This window comes from Purpureocillium lilacinum (genome assembly GCF_023168085.1).
Source record: "Purpureocillium lilacinum CBS 284.36 DNA, scaffold_5, whole genome shotgun sequence".
NCBI lineage: Eukaryota > Fungi > Ascomycota > Sordariomycetes > Hypocreales > Ophiocordycipitaceae > Purpureocillium > Purpureocillium lilacinum.
This window is the reverse complement of record NW_027072115.1, coordinates 269,473-290,296: the sequence shown is the minus strand read 5'-3', so window position 1 is coordinate 290,296 and position 20,824 is coordinate 269,473. Positions and strand designations below refer to the sequence as shown.

The window sequence follows — 20,824 nt, the reverse complement described above, 5'->3', positions numbered from 1 at the left end:
TCCTTTGCACCAGTTTCTTGGCTTGGATTACGGCTCAGTTCAAGTATTGGCGAGTGTGGACGGCTGCAGCTTGCCTCCCGCGTTGTCGGAATCACGCTCCGCCCGTCTTTGCTCCAGCAGTTCGTCTTTGCTCCAGCAGTTCGTTGCCCTGCGCAGTCCAACCCATACCAACCGCCTCCGGGGCCATCTCCCGATCCATGAGCCAGCCGGGCATCGTGAGCGCCAACGGAGGTTGCGGTTTGTTTGCGGAGCTCTCATCACCGGCATCGTCATGCCAGCAGAGCGGTGAAACGGCCTGTGTGACTGGAGTCGGAAGGGTGTTCCGAAGTGGGCTGCCACGGCTTACACCAGCTGACAAGGTACAATAACTGGACAGCCATGCATCCAGCTCTACAACGACAGGTGTAGCACTGTGGTTGAGACGTGTATTCTTCGGTCTTCATGAGAACGATGGCTTCCACGACCAGATTGGCTGTAGGATGCGGTTGGCGACGGCCGGTGATGCGCATGGTCGCGCCAACCAGCGCCCGGAGAATGACGATACTTCACCCTCCAAAATTTGAGAATGAGCCAATGGTATATGGTTGCGATCTTTGGTCTCATATTCCAGCACTAACGTTAATATTGCAAATAGCTAGAATATGCAAAGGGATCTCCAGAGCGGGCACAGCTTGTGACGGCCTTGCAGAACTTGAAGAAGCAGTTGCCCGTCAACATTCCCATATCCATCGACGGCGTTCAGGTAAGTTAGATAAGTCGCCCTGCTAGGCTTTATACGCCTTGTCTAACGCCTACCAGGTTCAAACACACAAGACTCGTACTCAGGTGAACCCTTCCAACCACCGCGAGTCAATCGCCGAGTACGCCGTTGCAACCCCAGACCAGGTCAACGCCGCGGTTGACGCTGCGCTCAAGGCCAAGCCAGCATGGGAGGCCCTCCCATTCGAAGACCGTGCGGCCATCTTCCTCCGCGCGTCGGAGCTCATTGCTGGAAAGTACCGGCAGGATCTCAATGCCTCCACGATGCTGAGCCAGGGCAAAAACATCTGGCAGGCGGAGATTGATGCCCCGGCAGAGACCGTGGACTTCTTCAGATACTACGTCCAAGAGGCGTGGTCGCTGTTCGCGCAGCAGCCCAAGGTCCATCTCCCCGGGCAATGGAACAAGATGGAGTATAGACCGCTGGAGGGCTTCGTCTACGCCATTGCGCCTTTCAACTTTACGGCGCTGGGAGCTACCCTTGTTGGTCCAGCGGCTTTGCTCGGCAACGTGGTGATCTGGAAGCCGTCCGACTCGGCGCTGCATTCAGCACATCTCCTTCACCAGATTCTGCTGGAGGCCGGTCTTCCGACGAACGTGATTCAGTTCCTTCCCGGAGACGCAGAGGAAGTCACCGACACTATCCTGAAGCGACCTGAGTTTGCAGCTCTGACCTTCATTGGGTCGACGCAGGTGTTCAAGGGCATTCAGAAGAAGATTGGAGATCAAATTGGCAACGGCACGTTCAATTCGTACCCGCGTATTATCGGCGAAACGAGCGGCAAGAATTGGACTGTGGTGCACTCGTCCGCCGACGCCAGGAACGCCGCGTTCCATTCTGTACGAGCTGCGTTCGAGTACCAGGGTCAAAAGTGCTCTGCGCTTTCGCGCGTGTACGTCTCGGAGTCGGCGTGGCCCGAGTACAAGAAACACCTCGTGGAGCAGGTCGATCAACTGAAAGTCGGCAGCGTCGAGGACTTCTCCAACTTTATCACGCCCGTCATTCACGAACGCTCGTTCGACAAGCTCGCCAAGGTCATTAAAGAGGCAGAGAACGACCCAGAGCTGGAATTGATCGTGGGTGGCAAGGCATGCAAGGACGAAGGCTACTACGTCCACCCGACAGTATACCGCACGACTAACCCTCGACACGACCTCATGTCGCGAGAGCTCTTTGGCCCGATTCTCAGCGTCTACGTCTACCCGGATGGCAAGTTTGAAGAGACGCTTCGCATCCTTGACACAACGTCACGGTACGCCCTCACAGGGAGCATCTTTGCCCTCGACCCGTACGCCTCCAGGAAGGCGCAGGACAAGCTCAAGCACGCTGCTGGCATGCTGTACATCAATTCTAAGTGCACTGGCTCGGCTGTCGCGCAGCAGCCGTTTGGAGGAAGTCGAGATTCGGGCACAAACGACAAGACCGGGACGATGGCGCACTTACAGCGATTCACGAGCGTGAGATCCATCAAGGAGGACTTTACGCCGCTGGAAAAGGTACAGTATCCGTCCAACGAGACGTAAAGACTCTTTCACATCGCTGGATGGCTGGCAAAAGCTCGGGCTGGTGCACTATGGGATCGTGGTGTCGAGGGGAACATGCCTGCAATTGAAACGAGAGCAGAACTCACTTTTGACGGCAATTTTGAACATAAGTGGGATCCAAATGACAATTAAGCACATCATGCGATTCTTCGAAGCCCGGCCTTGCAAGTGAGCCGTAGCATTCGCGTCCCTATCGCGCGATTCGCTCGATTCTCGCAGGACGATACCCAGAGCGCCGAACCACGTCACGTCACTAAGCCCCAGCCGTCTCTCGCCGCTTTTCCTCCGCAACCTGTCGCAGCATTTCCACCGCTTCCTCTTCTCTGCCTAGCGGCACGAACAGATGATCGTGATAAAACCCGCTCACTGGATTGACCCCCATGTTGGCCGTGGCCAGCCGGGTCGCGAGCACCGCCATGAACCCAACCGCCTCCAAGCTTGACGTAACGTTCAGAGTAATCATCTTGCATGGGAAGAAGTACTCAATGCTGTTGGCCGTCGCGTACTCTTTGCTGGTAATCACCGTGATGCCCTCGGATTCGCGGAAGAGCAGCTGGATCTCGCCCAGGGGCGGCAGCGCGGCTCCATCGCTAATAGTGGCGAAGACGTATGTGGTTGGGTGGAGGGTGGTTGTCAGCGTCGACAACAACTTGGCGAGAGAAGTCTCGCCGGGGTCCTTCATGAGTGTCGTCATTTTCCGAGTTGGCCGTGCAAAGAGGATTGAGTTTTGATGCCGATGAAGATGCGACAGCAACGGATGCTTTTATCACCAGGCTTAGCGCAGTGACTGGGGACGGCCACTTGCGCCCTTACAGTGGAGCCTGTCGACAGGGCGTGACCACTTCCGGTAGTGGGTTGAAGGCGATGAAGCCACGGACTCTAGCAGGATTCGTTGGGCGCTCGGTGCCAACATTGCCTTGGGTGTCCTGATCGTAGTGCAAGAGACATCCGGGTCCGCGACGGGGAATAACTTGCAAGTGTCGGCAATCCAGTTTTAGACAACGGCAACTCATTGCAGAGCAGGCGTACTGGCCGTGCAGACATCTCCGCGACCACAGCGCACCAGCGTCTCCGTCCACCAATATGCCGGCATCAGGCGGTGCAACTGGCGATTGCTTCATTGTCCGTCGGACAGCATGGCGGGTGTTGAACTAGCAGGCCGTGGTGGCCGATCAGCCCATTCTTTGCTTTCGCCTGACCCAAACCTCCATCTCGCCGGCCTCGGACTTCTCGTCAATTGACGCCGGCTCCCGGAGCTGGATCTCCCAGATCTTGAGCTTGTAGTTCCCGCGGTCTGAACGGCCAGAGAAGATGTCAAAGGACCATCCGTGTTTGGGACACGTGAGGCCGGCGCTGAGGACGATGCCAAAGTCCTCAATGTCGAAGAGGCTGCCCTGAGACAGAGGGAACGAGGAGTGAGGGCATGACTGAGAGAGATCAGCGGGGCTTCAACACTCCATTCCCACGAAAAACTCACGTGGTCTACGGCATGGAAATTGCCCTTGTACTTGAAGACTAGAACCTGGTCTTTCATGTCTCCTGGGAGGTCCAGGTCAGCTTCCTCGGGCGGACCAGGCTCGCAGGTGCCATCTGCCCTGGGAACATGGAAGGCTTTGCATCTCGGCGCAATGCGAGCGCCGTCGGCGTCTGATCCGAGGTCGGGAAACGACGAGGCAAGGCCGACTCGGTGCCAGGCGGCATCAGCCCTGGCCTTTCGTATGAACGGGTTCATGGGGTCTTATCCGTGGTGAAGGAGAAAAAAGGCATTGATTCGTGTCCCGTCTCGTCTGAGGCGTTTTTCCGAGGCTGCGGAAACGGAAGGCGCCAGGCCCCCGGCTCCTGCCACCAGAAGTTTGGCTTCGGCCCCACCACAGCTCGACGCTCCAGAGCTCGTCTGGCCTGACGTAACTTGCGCCTTGCATCACCAGTCCTTCACCAGAAGCTCGTCCGTCAATCGCGTGCTGCCCCAGCACCTCGCGGCAGAAGACATGGACGGGCTCGATGCGTTTGAGAAGTCGCTTGCTGCCGACAAGGCGCAGCGCGACCGCGACGACCGAGACCGCGATGACCGACGCCATCGCAAGCACAGGCACCACCACCGCCACGGCGACGACGACCGGGAGCGCGATCGCGACAGGCATAGACACAGGGACAGGGACAGAGACAGGGACGGGCATCGGCGCCATCACGGCGACGACGAAGACGGCCACAGGCACAAGCGCAGCCGCCGGTCTCACGGTGACGACAGCCATCAATCCAGGCGCGACCACGGCGACGACGCCCATCGCAAAAAGGGCGATCCCCATGAGGACCTGCCGTACCCCGACGACGAGAAGACGCCAGCCAAAGACCCCGTCGACACGACTACTTCATCGCTGCAGCGCGATGCGTGGATGACGGCGCCATCCGCCCTCGACGTGGAGCACGTCCACCGACCCGATCGAAAGCCCAAGTCGCCGCCGAGAGAAGAGCCAAAACGCGTCATCCACAAGCGCGAGCTCAATGCAGGCCACCTACAAGCCATCAACGACGGTACCTCGCCATCAGATCCCACGCTGGTGACCGAGCGCAAAGTCGACTACACCTTTGGCGATGCGGGCTCGTCGTGGCGCATGACCAAGCTTCGGGGTGTCTACAACACGGCCGATGAGAGCGGCAAGTCCATTGATGAGGTTGCCATCGAGCGATTCGGCAGTCTCGAAGAATTTGACGATGCCCGAGAGGAAAAGGACGAGCTGGAGAGACGCAAGATCTACGGCGAAGGCTACAAGGAGCGGGAAAAGCCCACAGGCGAATTGTACCGCGAGCGACTGCGAAAGAATCCCGTGAGGGAGCCTACGCCTGAGCCCGAGCAGGGAACAGTTATTCCGGAAGAAGCTTCGCCAGCAATGGACCAGACGGCTCTCAACCGGCTCCGGGCGCAGATGATGAAAGCCAAGTTGCGCCGCGCTCCCAACGCGGCTGCACTGGAGGAAGAATACAACCGAGCCGCGGCATCGTTTGCGTCTCGCGCCCCCGCCTCAGACGCCGTCGTGCTAGGCGTCATGCACAATCGCCAGCTGGCAGGCGCTCGCGGCGAAGTCAAGGCCGTTACGAACCGGCGCGGGCGCGAGCGCGGAAACGTCGAGGAGAACACCGACATGACCATCGAGGACATGGTGAGCGAGGAACGGCGAACAAAGGGCCAGGCCGGCGGTGAGGGCATGCGTCTTGCCGAGCGCATAGCCAAGGACGGCAAGTACGACGACGACCTCGAGTACATGGACGAGAACGCCGAGAAGCTGGCCAAGCGCGTGCACAAGAGCGAGATCAACCTTCGCAACATGGCCGTCAATGAGTTCCAGAAGATGAACAGCATCCTCGAAAAGTGTCCGCTCTGTCACCACGAGGACAAAGGCCGTCCGCCGCTCGCACCAGTCATTGCCTTGGCCACGCGCGTCTTCCTTACACTCGCCACGGAACCCGAGGTAAGCGAGGGCGGGGCCGTGATCGCACCCATCTCGCACCGCGCCAATCTGCTCGAGTGCGACGACGACGAGTGGGAGGAAATTCGCAACTTCATGAAGAGCCTGACGCGGATGTATCACGAGCAGGGCCGCGACGTCATCTTTTACGAGAACGCGGCAGCGCCTCAGCGCAAGTTACACGCGGCCATGGTGGCAGTGCCGATCCCATACGAGGAGGGCGCGATGGCACCAGCGTACTTTAAGGAAGCGTTCTTGTCGTCGGACGAGGAATGGTCGCAGCACCGCAAGGTGATTGATACAGAGGCCAAGGCGCGCGAGGGCATGGGCAGGATGGCCTTTCGGCGGTCGCTCGCCAAGGAGATGCCATATTTCCATGCCTGGTTCAGCCTCGACGGCGGCTTGGGTCACATTGTCGAGAACGCGGACCGCTGGCCTCGCGGCGATCTGTTTGCGCGCGAGGTTCTCGGCGGTATCGCGGGCGCTGAGCCGCAGGTGATTAAGAAGCAGGGGCGATGGACAAGAGAGGATCCGAGAATCGATGGGTTCAAGAAGGGGTGGAGGAAGTTTGACTGGACGCGGGTACTGACTGAAGGGTGAAACCACACTCTATGGCGTTCACGAACTGCCCCGGAGTATGGTGTCAGGCCGATCTTTGAACAAGACGTTGTTTCTCCCTCTACGCCACAGTGCCCTACGTTGTCTCGTGTCGACTCATGCAACTCGCATTATGCCGTCGTCGTCATGAGGGCAGCCACGTTATGTATATGCTGACTAGACATCTTAAATCGCCCCAAGGACACCTTCCCCCTAAGGCGCTTCTGCCCTGGTGTCAAACTCAAACGGATCAATCCCCGCGGCCTTCAACCGCCTCAGCTCAAACTCGGGCGGATCAGGACTGCTGCTTTTGAGCGTGACATACGAGTACGTCAACCCAGTCGGCGGATGCAGAAACATATCCCCACAATGCTTGACGTGCCTCTCGCTCTTATACCGCCCCTCGATCGTGACGCCCGTGAAGCTCGCCCTGTGCTGCTTGCGCCAGTAGTAGAAGCAGTGCATGAGGTGCCAGCGCGGCGTCGTGTAAAAGTACTCGCCCGGTGTGTCGGCGAGGAGGCTGACCTCCTCCATGCTCAGCTCCCGCGTGTGGTTCGCGTCCGCCCAGTATTGCCATCGGCCGTTGGGGCCGTCGCCTGCCTTGTCCCATTCGGCTTTGAGTTCGGGGTCGGTGCAGTGTGGTGGGAGCCACGCGGGGGCCATGTCGTCGTAGATGCAGCCCATGGCTTTGGCTTCGGCGACGGAGTCGCCGCAGTCACAGGGCGAGGGCGTAGATTCGGGGGATAGGGCTTTCCAGCAGGCGACGATGGCGAAGATAGAGAGGCAGATCAGAAGTATATCCTTGGATGCCTTGAGAACTGTCATGTATATGGCCTGGTGTCGGCGCACTCGTCCCAGGTAGTTGGGCTTCTCGCAGCCCGGACGCAGGGCGGCATCCTCGCTGCCGACGTCTTCTTCCAGACTGTCCAAGTGTCAATTAGCAACAAACTTGTCTCGCATTCCGAGTACAATGATTCGTACTTCACGTAATCGTATGCCATCTGCGCTGCGTGCCTCAGGAGAAAGGTGTAAGTCAACAATCGGCAAGAACAGCAGGCGGGCCAAGGCGCGGATACGTGGGATAGCCAGAGACCCCAATCTCAGGCACCCTTTCCTCCTCAGCACGACTCGCATCGACCCCTCAAGTCCTGCGCAAAGGGTCATCCGCCGGATATCAAAAGTTCCCCTCGCAAACACGCCTACATGTACGAGAAGACGGCAGGGCGACTGATCCTTCCGGAAAGTCCAGACCATACAAGCCAGTATGGAAGGTCATCATCAACCGTACCCCCACTGCTAGCCGTCGCGACGTGTAAACGAGGCTGGAGTGCCGTACATACATGCCGGCGCCTCAGTCGTAAGCGAGGTTCGACCCTGCATGCTCCTTCACCCCGCAGGTGTGCAGCTAGGCAGGGTCCGCAGGGACAGCGGCTACGTGCCGTGTGGGGAAATCTAGCCCCGATCGCGACCGAACCCTTGGCGATCAGAACCTGGCTGAGATCAAGATTGGTGGGCGGCTAGCTCCGTCGAGCCGCCTGCACGGAGGACCTTGGCAGCGCTCCCGCCGAAGGAGCCAGCTAACATATCTCGCATGACTAGTCTGCATACAACGAGATCCATGGATGGCCCCCAACATGTATGCAGATATCGTCGACAAATGGAGTCCGGAGAATACCATGGATGGCAGTGACCAGCATTCTGCGTGCCGGCCCCGCTGCGGCTGGTGGCACCGTGGCAGACTAGAGCTGTACTCTGTGATGTGTGTAAGCGGCCTTGCATCTTCCGCGTCGCCGGGCGGTCGGCTTGGACTCCGCCACGGCCCTGCTACAGCTCGCCTCTTGGTGTGGGAATAGTCAACTTCTTCCGCTTGCCCCGCGTCACGATGCCCCTCATATCCGATGTCGGACGTCCGTCTGAGCCTCGCAAACCTACCCGAAACGCCTTCATTGTCATGAAGTGTTTGTATCGTAGTGCAGCAGACATCATAGCAGACTTGACAGTCCGAGACAAAGCAATTTCCGCGCGGACGCAAATAATGAAGTTATTTTTTCGTGCGGATAGAAGTTGTCATTGGTGCAAGCTGTAGTATATCCGGTCCATGTTGAATGAACCAGATGGGTACAGATCCTAAAGTCTACTTCTATCTACACTCAGTATCCAGGCACACAGCTCGCCAGTCACACCAATCTTCAAGTCTTGTCACTGAGGCCCGTGTCTGCAGTTGTGTTAACAAATAGAAAAGATTTGAGGCCTCAATGATTGACAACACTTACGTCTCGGTTTGTTGCTTCTAGTCGAGCCTAGGCCATATGCGAATTGGCGTAGAACTTAAGAGTCGTACTCGCCATAGTTCTTGGTCCAGGGAATCGGGCAACGCTTCTCAACCTTGCCGTCCTCTCCAACCGAGCTAGTGCAGCCACGCTTCTCATTCTCATCATACTCGCCGTAGTTCTTAGTCCAAGGAATAGGGCAACGCTTCTCGACCTTGCCATCCTCGCCGACAGAGCTGGTGCAGCCGCGCTTCTCATTCTCGTCGTATTCACCGTAGTTCTTGGTCCAGGGGATAGGGCAACGCTTCACCACGGTGCCGTCAGCCTCAGTGGAACTCGTGCAGCCGCGCTTCTCGACGTCGTCATATTCGCCGTAGTTCTTGGTCCAGGGGATGGGGCAGCGCTTCTCGACGGTGCCGTCCTCGCCGACGGAGCTGGTGCAACCGCGCTCGTCAAGGACCGGGAGGGCCGAGACGGCGGCAGCAAGGGCGACAAGGAGGAAGTTGGCCTTCATTTTGAGATCTGAAATTGGATAGTAAGGTGGAATTCGGAACGGGTTCGCTGGCAAGACTTCAATGTTATGGACTGAGAGCAGTGGTGACAGGAGTTCTATGGTCGACTTATGTGTTTATATTACCCATGGCTATTCACTTGCCTTTGCGCAATTGGTAGTCTGTCTCTCTGCACTTTGTTCATTGTTCGCATCTTCTCGGTTCGGGCTATACTAGGGGAGGTGTTGTGGCTAGGTGGTGTGTCGTTATCGGCGAGGCGTGTAAGTGCTCGCGACTCGGACTCACCAGGGAATTAAACCGGTCTCAAACCCCTGCAAGAGGGCCGCGGACCGCACAGCTCGTTTGTTTCCAGTTCAGGCAGGTCTGTCATCGAGAATTCCGCTCGCTTAGCATTGGGCAACGAGGTCGCCGTTGCGATTCCGAACATCTGGCCCCGGTCCGGAGCGGGACCGCTTGTCGTGCGGAGATGCCGCCCAGTACCACCTCGGCTCTTTCTGAAAACAGTCCATACTCCATACCATGCTTACAGAGAGATCAGTCTGCGGTCGTCGCATTAGATGCAGTGATCATCCCCACAAGCCGAGTCATGTCCGTGAAATAAAGCAATCGCCCTTGTGAATACATGTAGTGATCCTTTGTCCGTGCCGGAGCAACATCGCCGGTCCTCACGGTAATGCATATGCAATTAGACGTTTCGCATGTCGTCGATTCCAAGTGCCCATACCCATGCGGGGTATGCAAGTCGCTGATCTCCTTTGTCACTACGGATAGGCTCCTGTTTTGGCTGAAGCAGCTCTAAGCCGTCTTTTGCGTTGGCGACTCGAGTCGCCCGGATTGTCAAGACTTTCACGGCAGTCTGTGTCCCGTTCAGTGCTTCATTCAGTCAGCCACATGCCGTCGCAGGCCATCATCGCCATGGCAGCTCAACATCAGTATGATGCAGTCGCAACGGAAGAAGGCTCAGATGAGTCGCACTATCCCATAGATGAGAAGCCGCCGCGGCGTAGATCACGCTATGCGAGTTGCCCGACAATACTGCAGTTGCTTCCCTGGATTATAGCGACCATCGCTGTCATACTTCTCGCAGTTGGTACATCAAAGCCTCCGAGCGACTCGCAATGTACCGCAAAGATGTCTGTCTGGTGTAAGTGCTTCCCACACGCGAATGAAGGGGCATATGCCTAATGAATTCTACAGCGCCAGCGTTTGAAGCTGTTGAGTACCAAGATGTCCAGTTCCAGAACAGGTTCAGCGAAAAGTCCCCGTACAGAGGCAAACCAACACGCGAACTTGAGAAAGCGTGGCTCGACTTGTGGAATTGTATGGCCCTACTAACTCTAGGAGCATTGATGTTATGCTGACTTTGGCAAAGTCGGACCAGTCAATATCCCGCTAGACAAGCTGAATGCTCTCAACAAGTCCAGCGACGCTGGGTGGCAGAGAGCAAAGATGGATAAAGGAGGGGGTGTTGTCGGGTCATTAGAAGGTGAGTGAGTCCAAGCCAGGTTGCAGAGGCAAGGGACTGACCGCCACGCGCCGCAGTCTTTCACCAGTTGCACTGTCTCGATCTCATCCGGCAGTACACGTATCGAGAAGAATGGGACTACAGCAGCCAGCCAGCTTTTGATGGTACTCCGGAGCAAGTTCGCCACGCAAGTTCCCCGTGCCCCCAGCCTGACTCGGAATTAATGCTAACAGAGACGCTTTCTTCCAGCATGTGGACCATTGCATCAACAGTCTGAGAATCTACCTGCAGTGCACAGCTGATGTGACACCATATCTCATTCTCAAGGATGAACGGAGGCCTCTGGGAATCGACCCGGATTTCTGCACGCGGCATAAGTGTCGCAATTTTGAGAAGATCCAGCGGTGGGCGCGAGATCATGAGCTAAACACGGACGACTACCAGAATGACCTTAGTTAAATTGCACAGAGTTTTTTTGAGGGTGCGCTCATAGATTACGTGTAGTTGTATTGTTCCCAAGAGATTTTCTATGCTTAATCTGCCTCCCACGCCCGATTACTCCCTCATCACCTTTCCATGAACTGCTTTTGCGAAGCGAACAGATGGCGAGTCTATCGCTCTCCAAAACAAGTCCGCAACTATAACAGCGACTGCCAAAAAGGTTCCATACGCCGCCAGAAAGCCAATAACGTATCTCCAGGGTTCCTCGTGGCCAGTCAAGTTCCACATCGTAGGGAACAACCAGTATCCTATCGTGTGTATCAACAGACCATGAACTATATATAGACTGTAACTTATGCGCCCAAGATACTGTGGCATGGATGAGTTGAGGAGTGTCGCTACGAGAAGATTTGATGGTGCCGTGTGCGCGACCAAAGCGACTAGGATGATGCCTCCAAGATTGGGGATGAACCGGAATGGCGCTGGGTCAGACGACGGGATCAGGCTGCTCAGTATTCTGTAGGCAGGCGTTTCGGAGATGCAAAAGTCGGGTGCAGAAAGAAGAAGTAGGCTGAGTGCAAGGACTGTTGATCTGACCATTGCAGACGACACGCCGGCGGCGCTACCATCCAGGCTCTTCTTCAAACGTTGCTGCCAGTCTATACTCGTGTCCGCAATCAGCAGCCCCGAATAGAAGAGCGCCACGTCCCACCGGTCAAGTTTGTAAACGAAGATAATGAGCAAGACCATCACCACTCGTCGCACCCGTACCCTCAGGCTGATGTACATAGGGAGCACGAGGAAGATTGCCAGCGAGCACCGGAACTCCGTTGGGATCGTCCATAGATGAACATCATACTGGTTGTGTAGGTCTCCCCACCAGAAGACATGAAACATTTTCCACGTTTCATGGAGCCAGTCTCCCAGCTGCAGGCCGAACGAGTCGAAGCGCTTGTGATGTGCCTCATTGATGACTGGTACCCAGTTCGTGTCTCCGGAAACTTTTCGGCCATGTTCGTATGCACCAAGCTGGATCAACACCATAGTGATGAATGTTGCAATGAGTGGCGGGCCGTATAGCCGAAACGGTCGCCGAAACAGCCCAGAAGCAACTGCAGACGCACCGCTGGTGAAGCCGTCGGCAGCATCGCGAGAGACATTGAGAGGTCTGTGCGAAAGCGCAAAGCCAGAGATGACGAAGAAGGTAGAGATTGGCCAAGTGCCGCCGTAGGCCATGCGCAAAACAGGCAATTGATGGAACCAACGGTTGTGCGCGTAGACGTCTTCGGGGCGTGCACAAGATTTCGACGCAGCTTGCGAAAGTCCGTATCCGTAGAACACAAAAGATTGATAGGCGTAAAAGATGTGATAGTTCATCACAGCCAGGGCGGCATATCCGCGAAGACCGTCAAGGGAGGATGTTGACAGGTGGTGATCTTGGGATGTGGAAGAGGCTTCCTGCAACACTGTCTCTGTGAGAAAGCTGGGAGCCAAGACCAGTAGAAGTCTTCTCGCAAGGTCGATCGAGGCCGTGACGAAGGCCACGATCTTAGCTTTCGACAGTTTACCCTGTACATTGGGCTTGGGAGAACTTTGGTTCTCATCGACAAGCATGCCCTGTGTTTCATCTTCATCGAGAGAAATATCACAATGGCGAGGCTGTCGCCGAGGTAGGCCAAAGATGTTGAGACGCATTGCTCACGAGTCACAAATTCGATTGATGAGACGGCCGCAAGCAATCGTTACGACAACAGCGCAACCACCAAGTCGGATACAACAGACCTCGCGTCGAGGGAGCGCACGCTGCCTCAGCCCTGGCCGACACTAAATTGGGCATTCTGCCGACCTCGAAGGGCAAGGCGCACAGCAAGCCCGCCTACATCCAGCGATCGCATGCGGCAGCTCCCCGCCACCGCGTCGGTGACAAGCTGCCCATTCGACATATTCGATATCTCAAAACCCCGTAAAATGCATGAATCCTGCAGGATTTGAACAGTGCAAGCGAGCTCCTGAATCCAGGGTTCAATGTTCAGGCGATGCACAGGCGCCATGGATCGGCATTCACTCCCATGCAGAACAGATGCAAGATACAGCTCGGAACGCTTTGCTATTGAGGGATTTACTTAGTCCGTTGGATCTTCCCTGTTCTGGATCGCGAGTCTCCTCCCCCGGGGATTGTTATCGCTTGCGTGGCGGTGTTGGTGGTGACATGCTACCCCCGCCGCGGCCGGCGCAGCTATTCTGCGTTTGGCACAGGATGCAACCCTCCGTTCTGCACGAAGCAGTACGTCGCGAAGTGCAACAGCTCTCTGCCTTTTTGCACTGCGGCCGTGCTTCCGACGTCAATTGCCACGCTGCAACGTGAAGTAGTGCGAATTTACCATCCGTCGTGTAGCACGTTGGAAGTTTAAGGATACTCTGGAAGCATCTGTTTTCGAGGCAGGCGACTGAATCGCTTAGTGGTGAACCTGAGGTAGAATTGGCCATGTGGAAGGTCGCTCAGGATCGGCTAAGACAGCTCCGCTACCAGCGGGTTGCGACCTCCAGCGTGGACGATGGCGATGAGATTTCCTACCCTTCAGAGCTGACGTTACCAGTGGTCGACGACGCTGAGTTCATTGAAAGCAAGCGAAACCTGCGAACGCTGGTCACGTTTGCGTTCTCATCGCTTTGTCTTTTCTCCTCGGTCTCATTCTTTCTGTACAGACTTCGCCACCAGGTCACAGATGAGCGATGCATGCGCCGGATGTCCGCGCCAAGTAGGGCCACTCCGTTGGGCCATTACGAGTTGATACTAACAGTGTGCAGGTCCGGTTTTGGATGCCGTGAAGTTTGAGTGGACGACGTTCGCCGATACCTTTGAGCCAGACGTCTACAGCGGGTATCCCTCGGCCGCGTCAGAGAAAGCCTGGGGAGCTTTATGGGATTGTAAGTATGCGCACTTCAAGTTGGCTTCGAGGAGGCTAACGATCGCACAAGTTGGCGCCTTCAGTGTCCCGGTCGAGTCTTTGAGTGGGCTGAACAAGTCTTCGTCCACCGGAGACTTCAGGCTTGTGGACCCAAAGCATGGTCATGGCGTTGGCGGTCTCCTCGAAGGCGCACATCAGATTCATTGCCTGGTCAGTGCATTCGATCATCAGGCATCCGTGCAACCTACGCAAAGCTGACTCGGCGCAGAATCTCGTCAGGCAATTCATCTACAGAGACCACTGGGACTATAGTCAATTGCCGTCCTTCAGCGGGGGCGAGAAGACCCGTCGGCATCACGTCGACCACTGCATCGCGACTCTGAGAACTGTGTTTACCTGCCTAAGCGATGTGACGCCTTATGTGCTCGTGGAATCGCCGGCGGACGGAAAGGTCAAGGGCAGGGGACTGCCGCACAAGTGTCGAGTGTATCAAGACATGGTCAATTGGGTCAATGATCATTCCGTGTTCGACAGCATCGAGTGAGGGGAAGTGAGAGCAAGAAAAAAAATTTATAGCCTTCTATATGAGCCAAGCGCTACGTATGTATCATTTTGCTTGTTGTCACATCCAGACAGGATACACTAACAGTTGCCCGCCGCGCCACCAGAACGTAAACACTGCTAAAGTTACCATTGGCCGAACCGATTCATCGATGAGTCCTCAGTATTGGCAATACTTGCATTTGTGTCTCAGTTCAAGTATCCCCAACTGCATTATTTTCTTTCAGCTACTGAACCAACACCAACAAGGACATGCCAAAAAGGAACTGGTCTGACAGCGTAGCATCAGGCAGAACGTCATGATAGTTGGTGCCTAGGCGGACAAACACCGGCGCACCCGCTGCAGTCCGCACGTGGAGACAGGCGACACGGGCTGTAAGCCGCGCCGCGTGCAGCGCGTTTCAGTCCTCCAAGTTTCCCCTCACTGAACGTCGCCGCCATTGATTGGAGTCAGCATAACCAAAATGTCGTTCAACGTCCTGAACACGAACGCAGTCGACCTGCAGCAGTCGCTATCTGAAAACACACTCACCAGCGTTGAGGTGGTACAGCAATATTTCGCCCAGATCGACCGACATGAGAGTGAGCTCAATGCATTCATCTCCCCCGCCCCGCGCGACAAGGTGCTTCGCGTCGCGAAGGCGCTCGACGAGGAGCGCCAGAATGGACAACTTCGAAGCGCGCTCCACGGGATACCAATCGTACTGAAGGTATGCATCGGTATACGACGGAATGTGGACTTGGACGCTGATGCAGACCGCAGGATTGCTTCATCACTGCTTCTAAACTGGGCATGAGCACGACGGCCGGGTCGCTTGCATTTGTGGGATCCGAGGCTTCGAAGAACTCGGCTATTGCACAGCGACTAACCGACGCTGGCCTCATCATTCTGGGCAAATCAAACATGACGGTAAGAGTACCATGCCCTTCAGTGAACGCTCCCCCCACCTGACGACGAGCTAGGAGTTTGCCGGCATGAAAATGACAATGATGATGCCTGGATGGTCGTCCCATGGAGGCCAGACACTGTCGCCCTATGTCAAGCAGATCGAGGAAAACGAGACAATATTAGGACACTCCGTGAGTAACAATTGCCCGCCCGGTGTACACGTACAAGGAAACTGACCTCGTGTTCTTCAGGCTCCTGGAGGATCTTCGACCGGTTCTGCAGTTGCAGTCTCGGCCGGCTTCAGTCCGCTTGCCATGGGCACTGAGACAATCGGATCAATCATCACTCCCTCCAGCCGCAATGCCTTGTATGCCCTCAAACCTACCATTGGTGCCCAAGACGTCTCGGGGGTATACACGATGACGGATTTCTACGATAGCCCTGGCCCCATGGCGAAATGCGCAGCAGACGTAAGAGCTTTGGCAAGCATTCTCCTGGGCCGCGACTTCAATTCGCCAGACATGGGCTCTTGGAAAGGCCTCTCGGTGGGATTCGTCGACCACAAGCTATGGGACTTGCCCGACGAGCTGTGCCGGCCGCACGAGGGCACTGTGGAGCAGACGGTATGTACCAATAACGCGGAACGTGAACGCGCGCGTCGCTAATGAGCCTGCCCGCAGGGAGAGGACTACATCGACGTTATTAGAACGCTCGAGAAGAACGGCTGTCCGCTAAAGTATCCAGTGGAAGTACCGGATACATCAGTCCTACCAAACGTGGTTTCGCTTGCCCGTGAGTGCTCCATGACTTGTTTTATACGGCAAAAAGCTGACCGTAATATGCTAGATTGGGACTTCAAGCACATCACCATGCCGAGATTCATCGCGGCGTTTGACAAATGTCCGATGGGTAGCGTCGAGGACATTATCAAGTTTAATGAGACGAACAAGGACCGAGCCATGCCAGCTCGTAAGCTTGACCTCGCAACAGCAGGCGCCGACATTTGATGCTAACAGCAGTACAGCATACACAGAGCAAAACGACCTTGAAAAGGCAATGAACAGCAATCAAGATCCGGAAGACATGGCAAAGATAAAGGAGGAACTTCGAACCATGGGCAGGCAAATCCTGGACAAGGCATTCGAAGACAATGGTGTCAATATTCTGGTTGGTCCAGTGGACTCAGGCTTCTGCATTCATGCCTGTGCAGCGGGTAAGTCTCCTCGTGCGCGCCGTGAAGTTTGCTCCCTGTGCTGACAACCTAGGCTACCCTGTGGCTACGTTGCCGGTAGGTCAACTGCGCTACAATGGGCGGCCATTTGGCGCGGTGGCGATAGCCAAGGGAGACGACGAAGAGTCGTTGCTTCGGCTGCAGGCCGCTTACGAAGCTGCGTGCAAACCTCGGCCGTTGCCCGACCTCTGAGTTCAGCGGGGGCATCCAGGGGATGGGCATGAACTAGCTTCAGTAGGCATATGCAATAAAACGTACCAGCACGTTAAGAATTGGCTATGTTCCGATATCCATGTTGCATGAAGAGCTATCCGCGAGATCGGGGTTCAACCTCTTGGGGGCCACGCAACACGGAAGGTGGAAAACGCCGGCGGCGCCTCCGATCCAGCAGGCTTGTAAGCTGCCCCTCTGTACGCGAGCTCCGGACCCCTGCCACAGGCATGCTGTAGTCGTGGATCCACGGCATCTGCAATGCTTGTCAGCGTAGCACTTCAGCGGGGTCGTAGAGGGGAACACTCCCCGGAGCGAAGGCTCGTGGCGCCCGGGTGTAGCAAGTGGACACGATGATTGCAGGCGAGGCACGCGGGGACCTTTGCAAACCCACCCGTGCACTAGTTGCATCGTCGGCCATCTTCTTTTTTGGTATGTGTTTCTCGGTGCTGCTAATTGGTGCCTCAACACGAATTGCATAGAGTCGCGGGGCGCGAACTATCGAGTTGGACTGAAACAGCCCGCCAAGCTGCTGCTGAAGAGCGGGATGTGGGCAGCAGCAGCTCTCCACTGGGCGATCGATGTCCATGCCCACCCCACGCCGTCTGTTTATGACATGCCCTCCGCGAGACCGGAGGTTCGTGCTTTCAGTCTTCAGGGTCTTTGCGATCTCCCGCACAAGCAAAGGAATTCGGTGCACTCTTTTTCATGCCGAGAACACTTTTGAAGCTCCAGGAGATGGCCATGGGTATCACACAGCAAAAGGCATTGCCTATCCTCTCGCCAGTGTTTCTCGTTTTGTCTGTGGTATTCTTCTTGGCCGGTCGCGGCGTACAGCCCAACGATTTACAATGCGTTCGGAGCATGTCGTCATGGTGTACGTTTCTGGATCAGGAGGAGAGCGACTCGTGGAGAGAGAGCTAACAGCCGTTTCAGCTCCAGCATGGGATCAAGTTAAGCATCACTGGGAAACGTTCCAGAATGGCTTCTCCCAAAAGTCGATATACAGGGGATTGCCTACGCTTGAGCTGGAGCGGGCGTGGAATGACTCAATGCAAAGTGAGCGAACACACGGATTACCTCGATTTACGGAAGACTTTTTGTTAACATGAAGCCAGAACATCCTATTTTCGTCCCACGAAGCAAGGTTCCTACGCTATGCGGCGAGGAGGGAAGCTGCACCGCCAGCAGCAAGGATGTGGATGGCGATGGGGTACCAGCGTATGTCGAGGTTTTCCGAAACCTCGCCTGCCTCAACCTCCTACGGCAGCATACATATAGAAACGAGTATGACTACTCGCCCCTGGCTGCATTCCAGGGTTCGGAGGAGCAGATCATGACGCGCGTAGATAGTTGTGTTCAGAGACTGCGCGGGGTGCTCATGTGCGCCGCGGATGCGACTCCGTACCTGATCATGTTGACTCCCGAGAAGAAGCAGAAGGAGTCGCCCGATTTTAATACGCTGCACTACTGTCGAGATTTTGACAGGATATTGGATTGGACAAGAAAGAACGAGGTCGATGGACGGGCCGTTGAGGGCTTTGGTCTGTATGAGTAGCATTAGTTGAGCTGGTGCATGGGCGGAGCCCTCGCCCCCCAATGGCATTATATGTGCAGGATCTGACCAATTCACTGTCCAAGTCGCACTCTCAGTTTTGGAGCATTTCCTTACATCGTCTCTCTTGCCGTTGTTTCCGGGCATCAGATTGCCGCCGAAAGGATGAGGCCTCTTGCAGACGCTCTGCCAACCTTGGGTAGCGCACTTGTTTTCATTGCCGGCGGCCTGCTGGGGTCCATCACGACGCAGGTCCTGCTGCCGGGCGCCAGCTGGGAGAGCTGCCAGAAGCTGGGCGTCACCGCCGCGGCGCGACCGCCAACACCCTCGTCCCAGGCCCACGCAGAGGTTCAACCCGCGGCAGTTTCGCCAGACTCATCGCATTGTGGTGCGGCAACGAAGCTGGTGCTTCCTAAAGATGAAGCCTGTCACGCGACCCGAGCCAACGGCACCTACAATATCAAATCACCATTCACAGGCCCGCCCACACCCGAAGTCGACGCCGCGTGGGAGCGATACTGGCAAACATGGATATTCAGCGTCGACGAGGCCGCATTCCAGGCCTCGCGGCCACAATACCCGCAGGCAGCGGTGCGGATTGAAGGCGGGTCTCACCACGGGCGCTACCTGGCGACATTTGAGGCCACTCACCAGCTGCATTGCCTTCACAATCTCTTCCGGGCGAGCTACTTGGACTCGTACCCAGATGAGAAGGCCGACTACGACCGTGATCCGCAGAAATGGCACGAGCGCGTGGACCACTGCGTCGAGATTTTGCGGCAGAAGCTGGAGTGGTGCGTGTTAACTTACACGGATGTCAAGCGGGGAGAATGAATGACTGACTGACTGGCTCATGTGCAGCGATCGCGACACGACCATCATCACCTACAACTGGGTCAAGCACAAGAAGGCGCCAACGGCCAACTTCAACGTAGCGAGGGCGTGTCCCGACTGGGATTCAATGGCTCGCTGGGCGCAGCGGCATGAGGTGACGAAGGTCCCGGTCAAGGGCCCCAGCGCAGTGGAGCTGCCCGCCATCCCATGAGCCCACAGTGGCATGGGGAGCTGAAGCGGCTAGATAAATAGGTCATTGTAGCAGCCAAGGGCGCCCTAATGATGATGGTTCTGCCGCCATGTCGCCTAAGGGTCGCTGTGCTTGAGCACTCGGCTTATCCTGTGCATTTACACAGCCGAGAAATGGTATGAGCTTCCTTCGTTTTCATGTCCAGCTTCTTCATTTCAGCTCAGTATCCGTCGAATATCATGCCCCTCTCCGACGAAGCCGAGGACGAGAAGCTCCTCGTCAGAGAAGGTTCAGCGTTCCTCGAGCGCCAGTGCCCCGGCTGCCACCGCCCTTACCATCGGCGGGAACACAGTCAGGCCACCACAGCCATCCTCTGCATGCTCACGTCGGCCATTGCAGCCATCATCGCAAGCGTCGTGACTGCGTACATCTACCAAGGCTCCTCCCAAGTCTACCGCGATCCTACATTGCAACTGTACTGTATGTAGTCCTCAATTTGTTTACATTCAGTAGATGGATGTGAGAAACGACTGACACGACCCGCAGCGCCAGCGAACCACCTCGTCAAATACAACACGCTCAAGTTCAACCGCAGTCGCGGCGACGACAAGACGCCGTTTCAGGGCTGGCCGACCGACGAGATCGACCAGACCTGGGCTGACGCCTACGTCCGTACGTGCACAGCTTCATCTATTCGTCATCCATCTTCGAGCCTACACTAACATGAAAACGCCGCAGCGGGAATCCTTTCCACCGTAGATGGGCACACGGCCTCCCAACTTCCCGAGCAGACAGAGCGCCTCCCTCTTCGAGGCCGAGAAAACGAATACGTCGTCACGCTCGACGCATTCCACCAGATGCATTGCCTCGACGTCGTCCGCATGGCCCTGTACCGCGACCGCTACGACAAGCACTTTTACTATCCCAACGGCACCGTCGACTACTGCAAGTGGCTACACGTCGGTATGCCGTCCCTCAAATCCCCCCTCCCTCTACAATCACTTATGGCCGGAGGACTGTCTCGTGGTGTTCGCGAGCTGGCTGACCCGTCACCATATCCAGACCATTGCCTCGACCAGGTGCGCCAGGCGCTTATGTGTCAGGCCGACGTCAGCGTCGTGTACTACGCCTGGAGCAACATCACACAGGGCATGCGCCCGCGGGTCGATAACTTGCACACGTGTAGGAATTGGACCAAGATTCTCGAGTGGGCGGCGGAGAGGGGCGTGGAGGCAACGAACTGGCATCCGAGTCGGCGTGTGGTCGAGGGTGCGGACGGGACGTTTACGATTGAGCAGGGGAGGAATCATGCACTCGACGGCCAAGGGGAGTGTAATGGCATCTAAGTAAATACCCACGAGTCTACATTTGCATTCAACGTGTACGGTCCCT

At 56.3% G+C, this 20,824-nt stretch overlaps 11 protein-coding genes across 11 annotated transcripts; 7 read left to right on the top strand and 4 right to left on the bottom strand.

Moving 5' to 3' along the window:
* Nucleotides 1-534: 534 nt before the first annotated feature.
* Nucleotides 535-2,283, top strand: PLICBS_006675 (uncharacterized protein; the record flags this gene model as incomplete). The annotated part of the gene is made up of 3 exons (XM_018327656.2): nt 535-576; nt 635-742; nt 799-2,283. The coding sequence occupies 3 exons, from the start codon at nt 535-537 to the stop codon at nt 2,281-2,283; spliced, it is 1,635 nt and encodes a 544-aa protein (XP_018173839.2).
* Nucleotides 2,284-2,557: 274 nt separating this feature from the next.
* PLICBS_006674 (uncharacterized protein) lies at nt 2,558-2,986 on the bottom strand (the record flags this gene model as incomplete). Its single annotated transcript, XM_018327655.2, has 1 exon — nt 2,558-2,986. The coding sequence occupies one exon, from the start codon at nt 2,984-2,986 to the stop codon at nt 2,558-2,560; it is 429 nt and encodes a 142-aa protein (XP_018173838.2).
* A 490-nt stretch (nt 2,987-3,476) lies between these two features.
* PLICBS_006673 (uncharacterized protein) lies at nt 3,477-4,036 on the bottom strand (the record flags this gene model as incomplete). The annotated part of the gene is made up of 2 exons (XM_065601021.1): nt 3,477-3,731; nt 3,782-4,036. 2 exons carry the CDS (start codon nt 4,034-4,036, stop codon nt 3,477-3,479), a joined length of 510 nt encoding a protein of 169 aa, XP_065457093.1.
* A 256-nt stretch (nt 4,037-4,292) lies between these two features.
* Nucleotides 4,293-6,368, top strand: PLICBS_006672 (uncharacterized protein; the record flags this gene model as incomplete). The annotated part of the gene is made up of 1 exon (XM_018327654.2): nt 4,293-6,368. The coding sequence occupies one exon, from the start codon at nt 4,293-4,295 to the stop codon at nt 6,366-6,368; it is 2,076 nt and encodes a 691-aa protein (XP_018173837.2).
* Nucleotides 6,369-6,578: 210 nt separating this feature from the next.
* On the bottom strand, nt 6,579-7,366 carry PLICBS_006671 (uncharacterized protein; the record flags this gene model as incomplete). The annotated part of the gene is made up of 2 exons (XM_018327653.2): nt 6,579-7,287; nt 7,347-7,366. The coding sequence occupies 2 exons, from the start codon at nt 7,364-7,366 to the stop codon at nt 6,579-6,581; spliced, it is 729 nt and encodes a 242-aa protein (XP_018173836.2).
* A 1,327-nt stretch (nt 7,367-8,693) lies between these two features.
* Nucleotides 8,694-9,149, bottom strand: PLICBS_006670 (uncharacterized protein; the record flags this gene model as incomplete). The annotated part of the gene is made up of 1 exon (XM_018327652.2): nt 8,694-9,149. The coding sequence occupies one exon, from the start codon at nt 9,147-9,149 to the stop codon at nt 8,694-8,696; it is 456 nt and encodes a 151-aa protein (XP_018173835.2).
* Nucleotides 9,150-10,278: 1,129 nt separating this feature from the next.
* On the top strand, nt 10,279-11,071 carry PLICBS_006669 (uncharacterized protein; the record flags this gene model as incomplete). The annotated part of the gene is made up of 5 exons (XM_018327651.2): nt 10,279-10,291; nt 10,345-10,467; nt 10,520-10,633; nt 10,690-10,790; nt 10,862-11,071. The coding sequence occupies 5 exons, from the start codon at nt 10,279-10,281 to the stop codon at nt 11,069-11,071; spliced, it is 561 nt and encodes a 186-aa protein (XP_018173834.1).
* Nucleotides 11,072-13,538: 2,467 nt separating this feature from the next.
* Nucleotides 13,539-14,506, top strand: PLICBS_006668 (uncharacterized protein; the record flags this gene model as incomplete). Its single annotated transcript, XM_065601020.1, has 4 exons — nt 13,539-13,812; nt 13,862-13,981; nt 14,033-14,172; nt 14,231-14,506. The coding sequence occupies 4 exons, from the start codon at nt 13,539-13,541 to the stop codon at nt 14,504-14,506; spliced, it is 810 nt and encodes a 269-aa protein (XP_065457092.1).
* Nucleotides 14,507-14,987: 481 nt separating this feature from the next.
* PLICBS_006667 (uncharacterized protein) lies at nt 14,988-16,835 on the top strand (the record flags this gene model as incomplete). The annotated part of the gene is made up of 8 exons (XM_018327648.2): nt 14,988-15,233; nt 15,287-15,433; nt 15,487-15,603; nt 15,664-16,035; nt 16,093-16,204; nt 16,259-16,381; nt 16,437-16,625; nt 16,678-16,835. The coding sequence occupies 8 exons, from the start codon at nt 14,988-14,990 to the stop codon at nt 16,833-16,835; spliced, it is 1,464 nt and encodes a 487-aa protein (XP_018173831.2).
* Nucleotides 16,836-17,561: 726 nt separating this feature from the next.
* On the top strand, nt 17,562-19,453 carry PLICBS_006666 (uncharacterized protein; the record flags this gene model as incomplete). Its single annotated transcript, XM_065601019.1, has 5 exons — nt 17,562-17,730; nt 17,790-17,912; nt 17,972-18,325; nt 18,590-19,202; nt 19,270-19,453. The coding sequence occupies 5 exons, from the start codon at nt 17,562-17,564 to the stop codon at nt 19,451-19,453; spliced, it is 1,443 nt and encodes a 480-aa protein (XP_065457091.1).
* A 218-nt stretch (nt 19,454-19,671) lies between these two features.
* On the top strand, nt 19,672-20,778 carry PLICBS_006665 (uncharacterized protein; the record flags this gene model as incomplete). Its single annotated transcript, XM_018327646.2, has 4 exons — nt 19,672-19,912; nt 19,979-20,104; nt 20,171-20,395; nt 20,495-20,778. The coding sequence occupies 4 exons, from the start codon at nt 19,672-19,674 to the stop codon at nt 20,776-20,778; spliced, it is 876 nt and encodes a 291-aa protein (XP_018173829.2).
* Nucleotides 20,779-20,824: the final 46 nt, after the last annotated feature.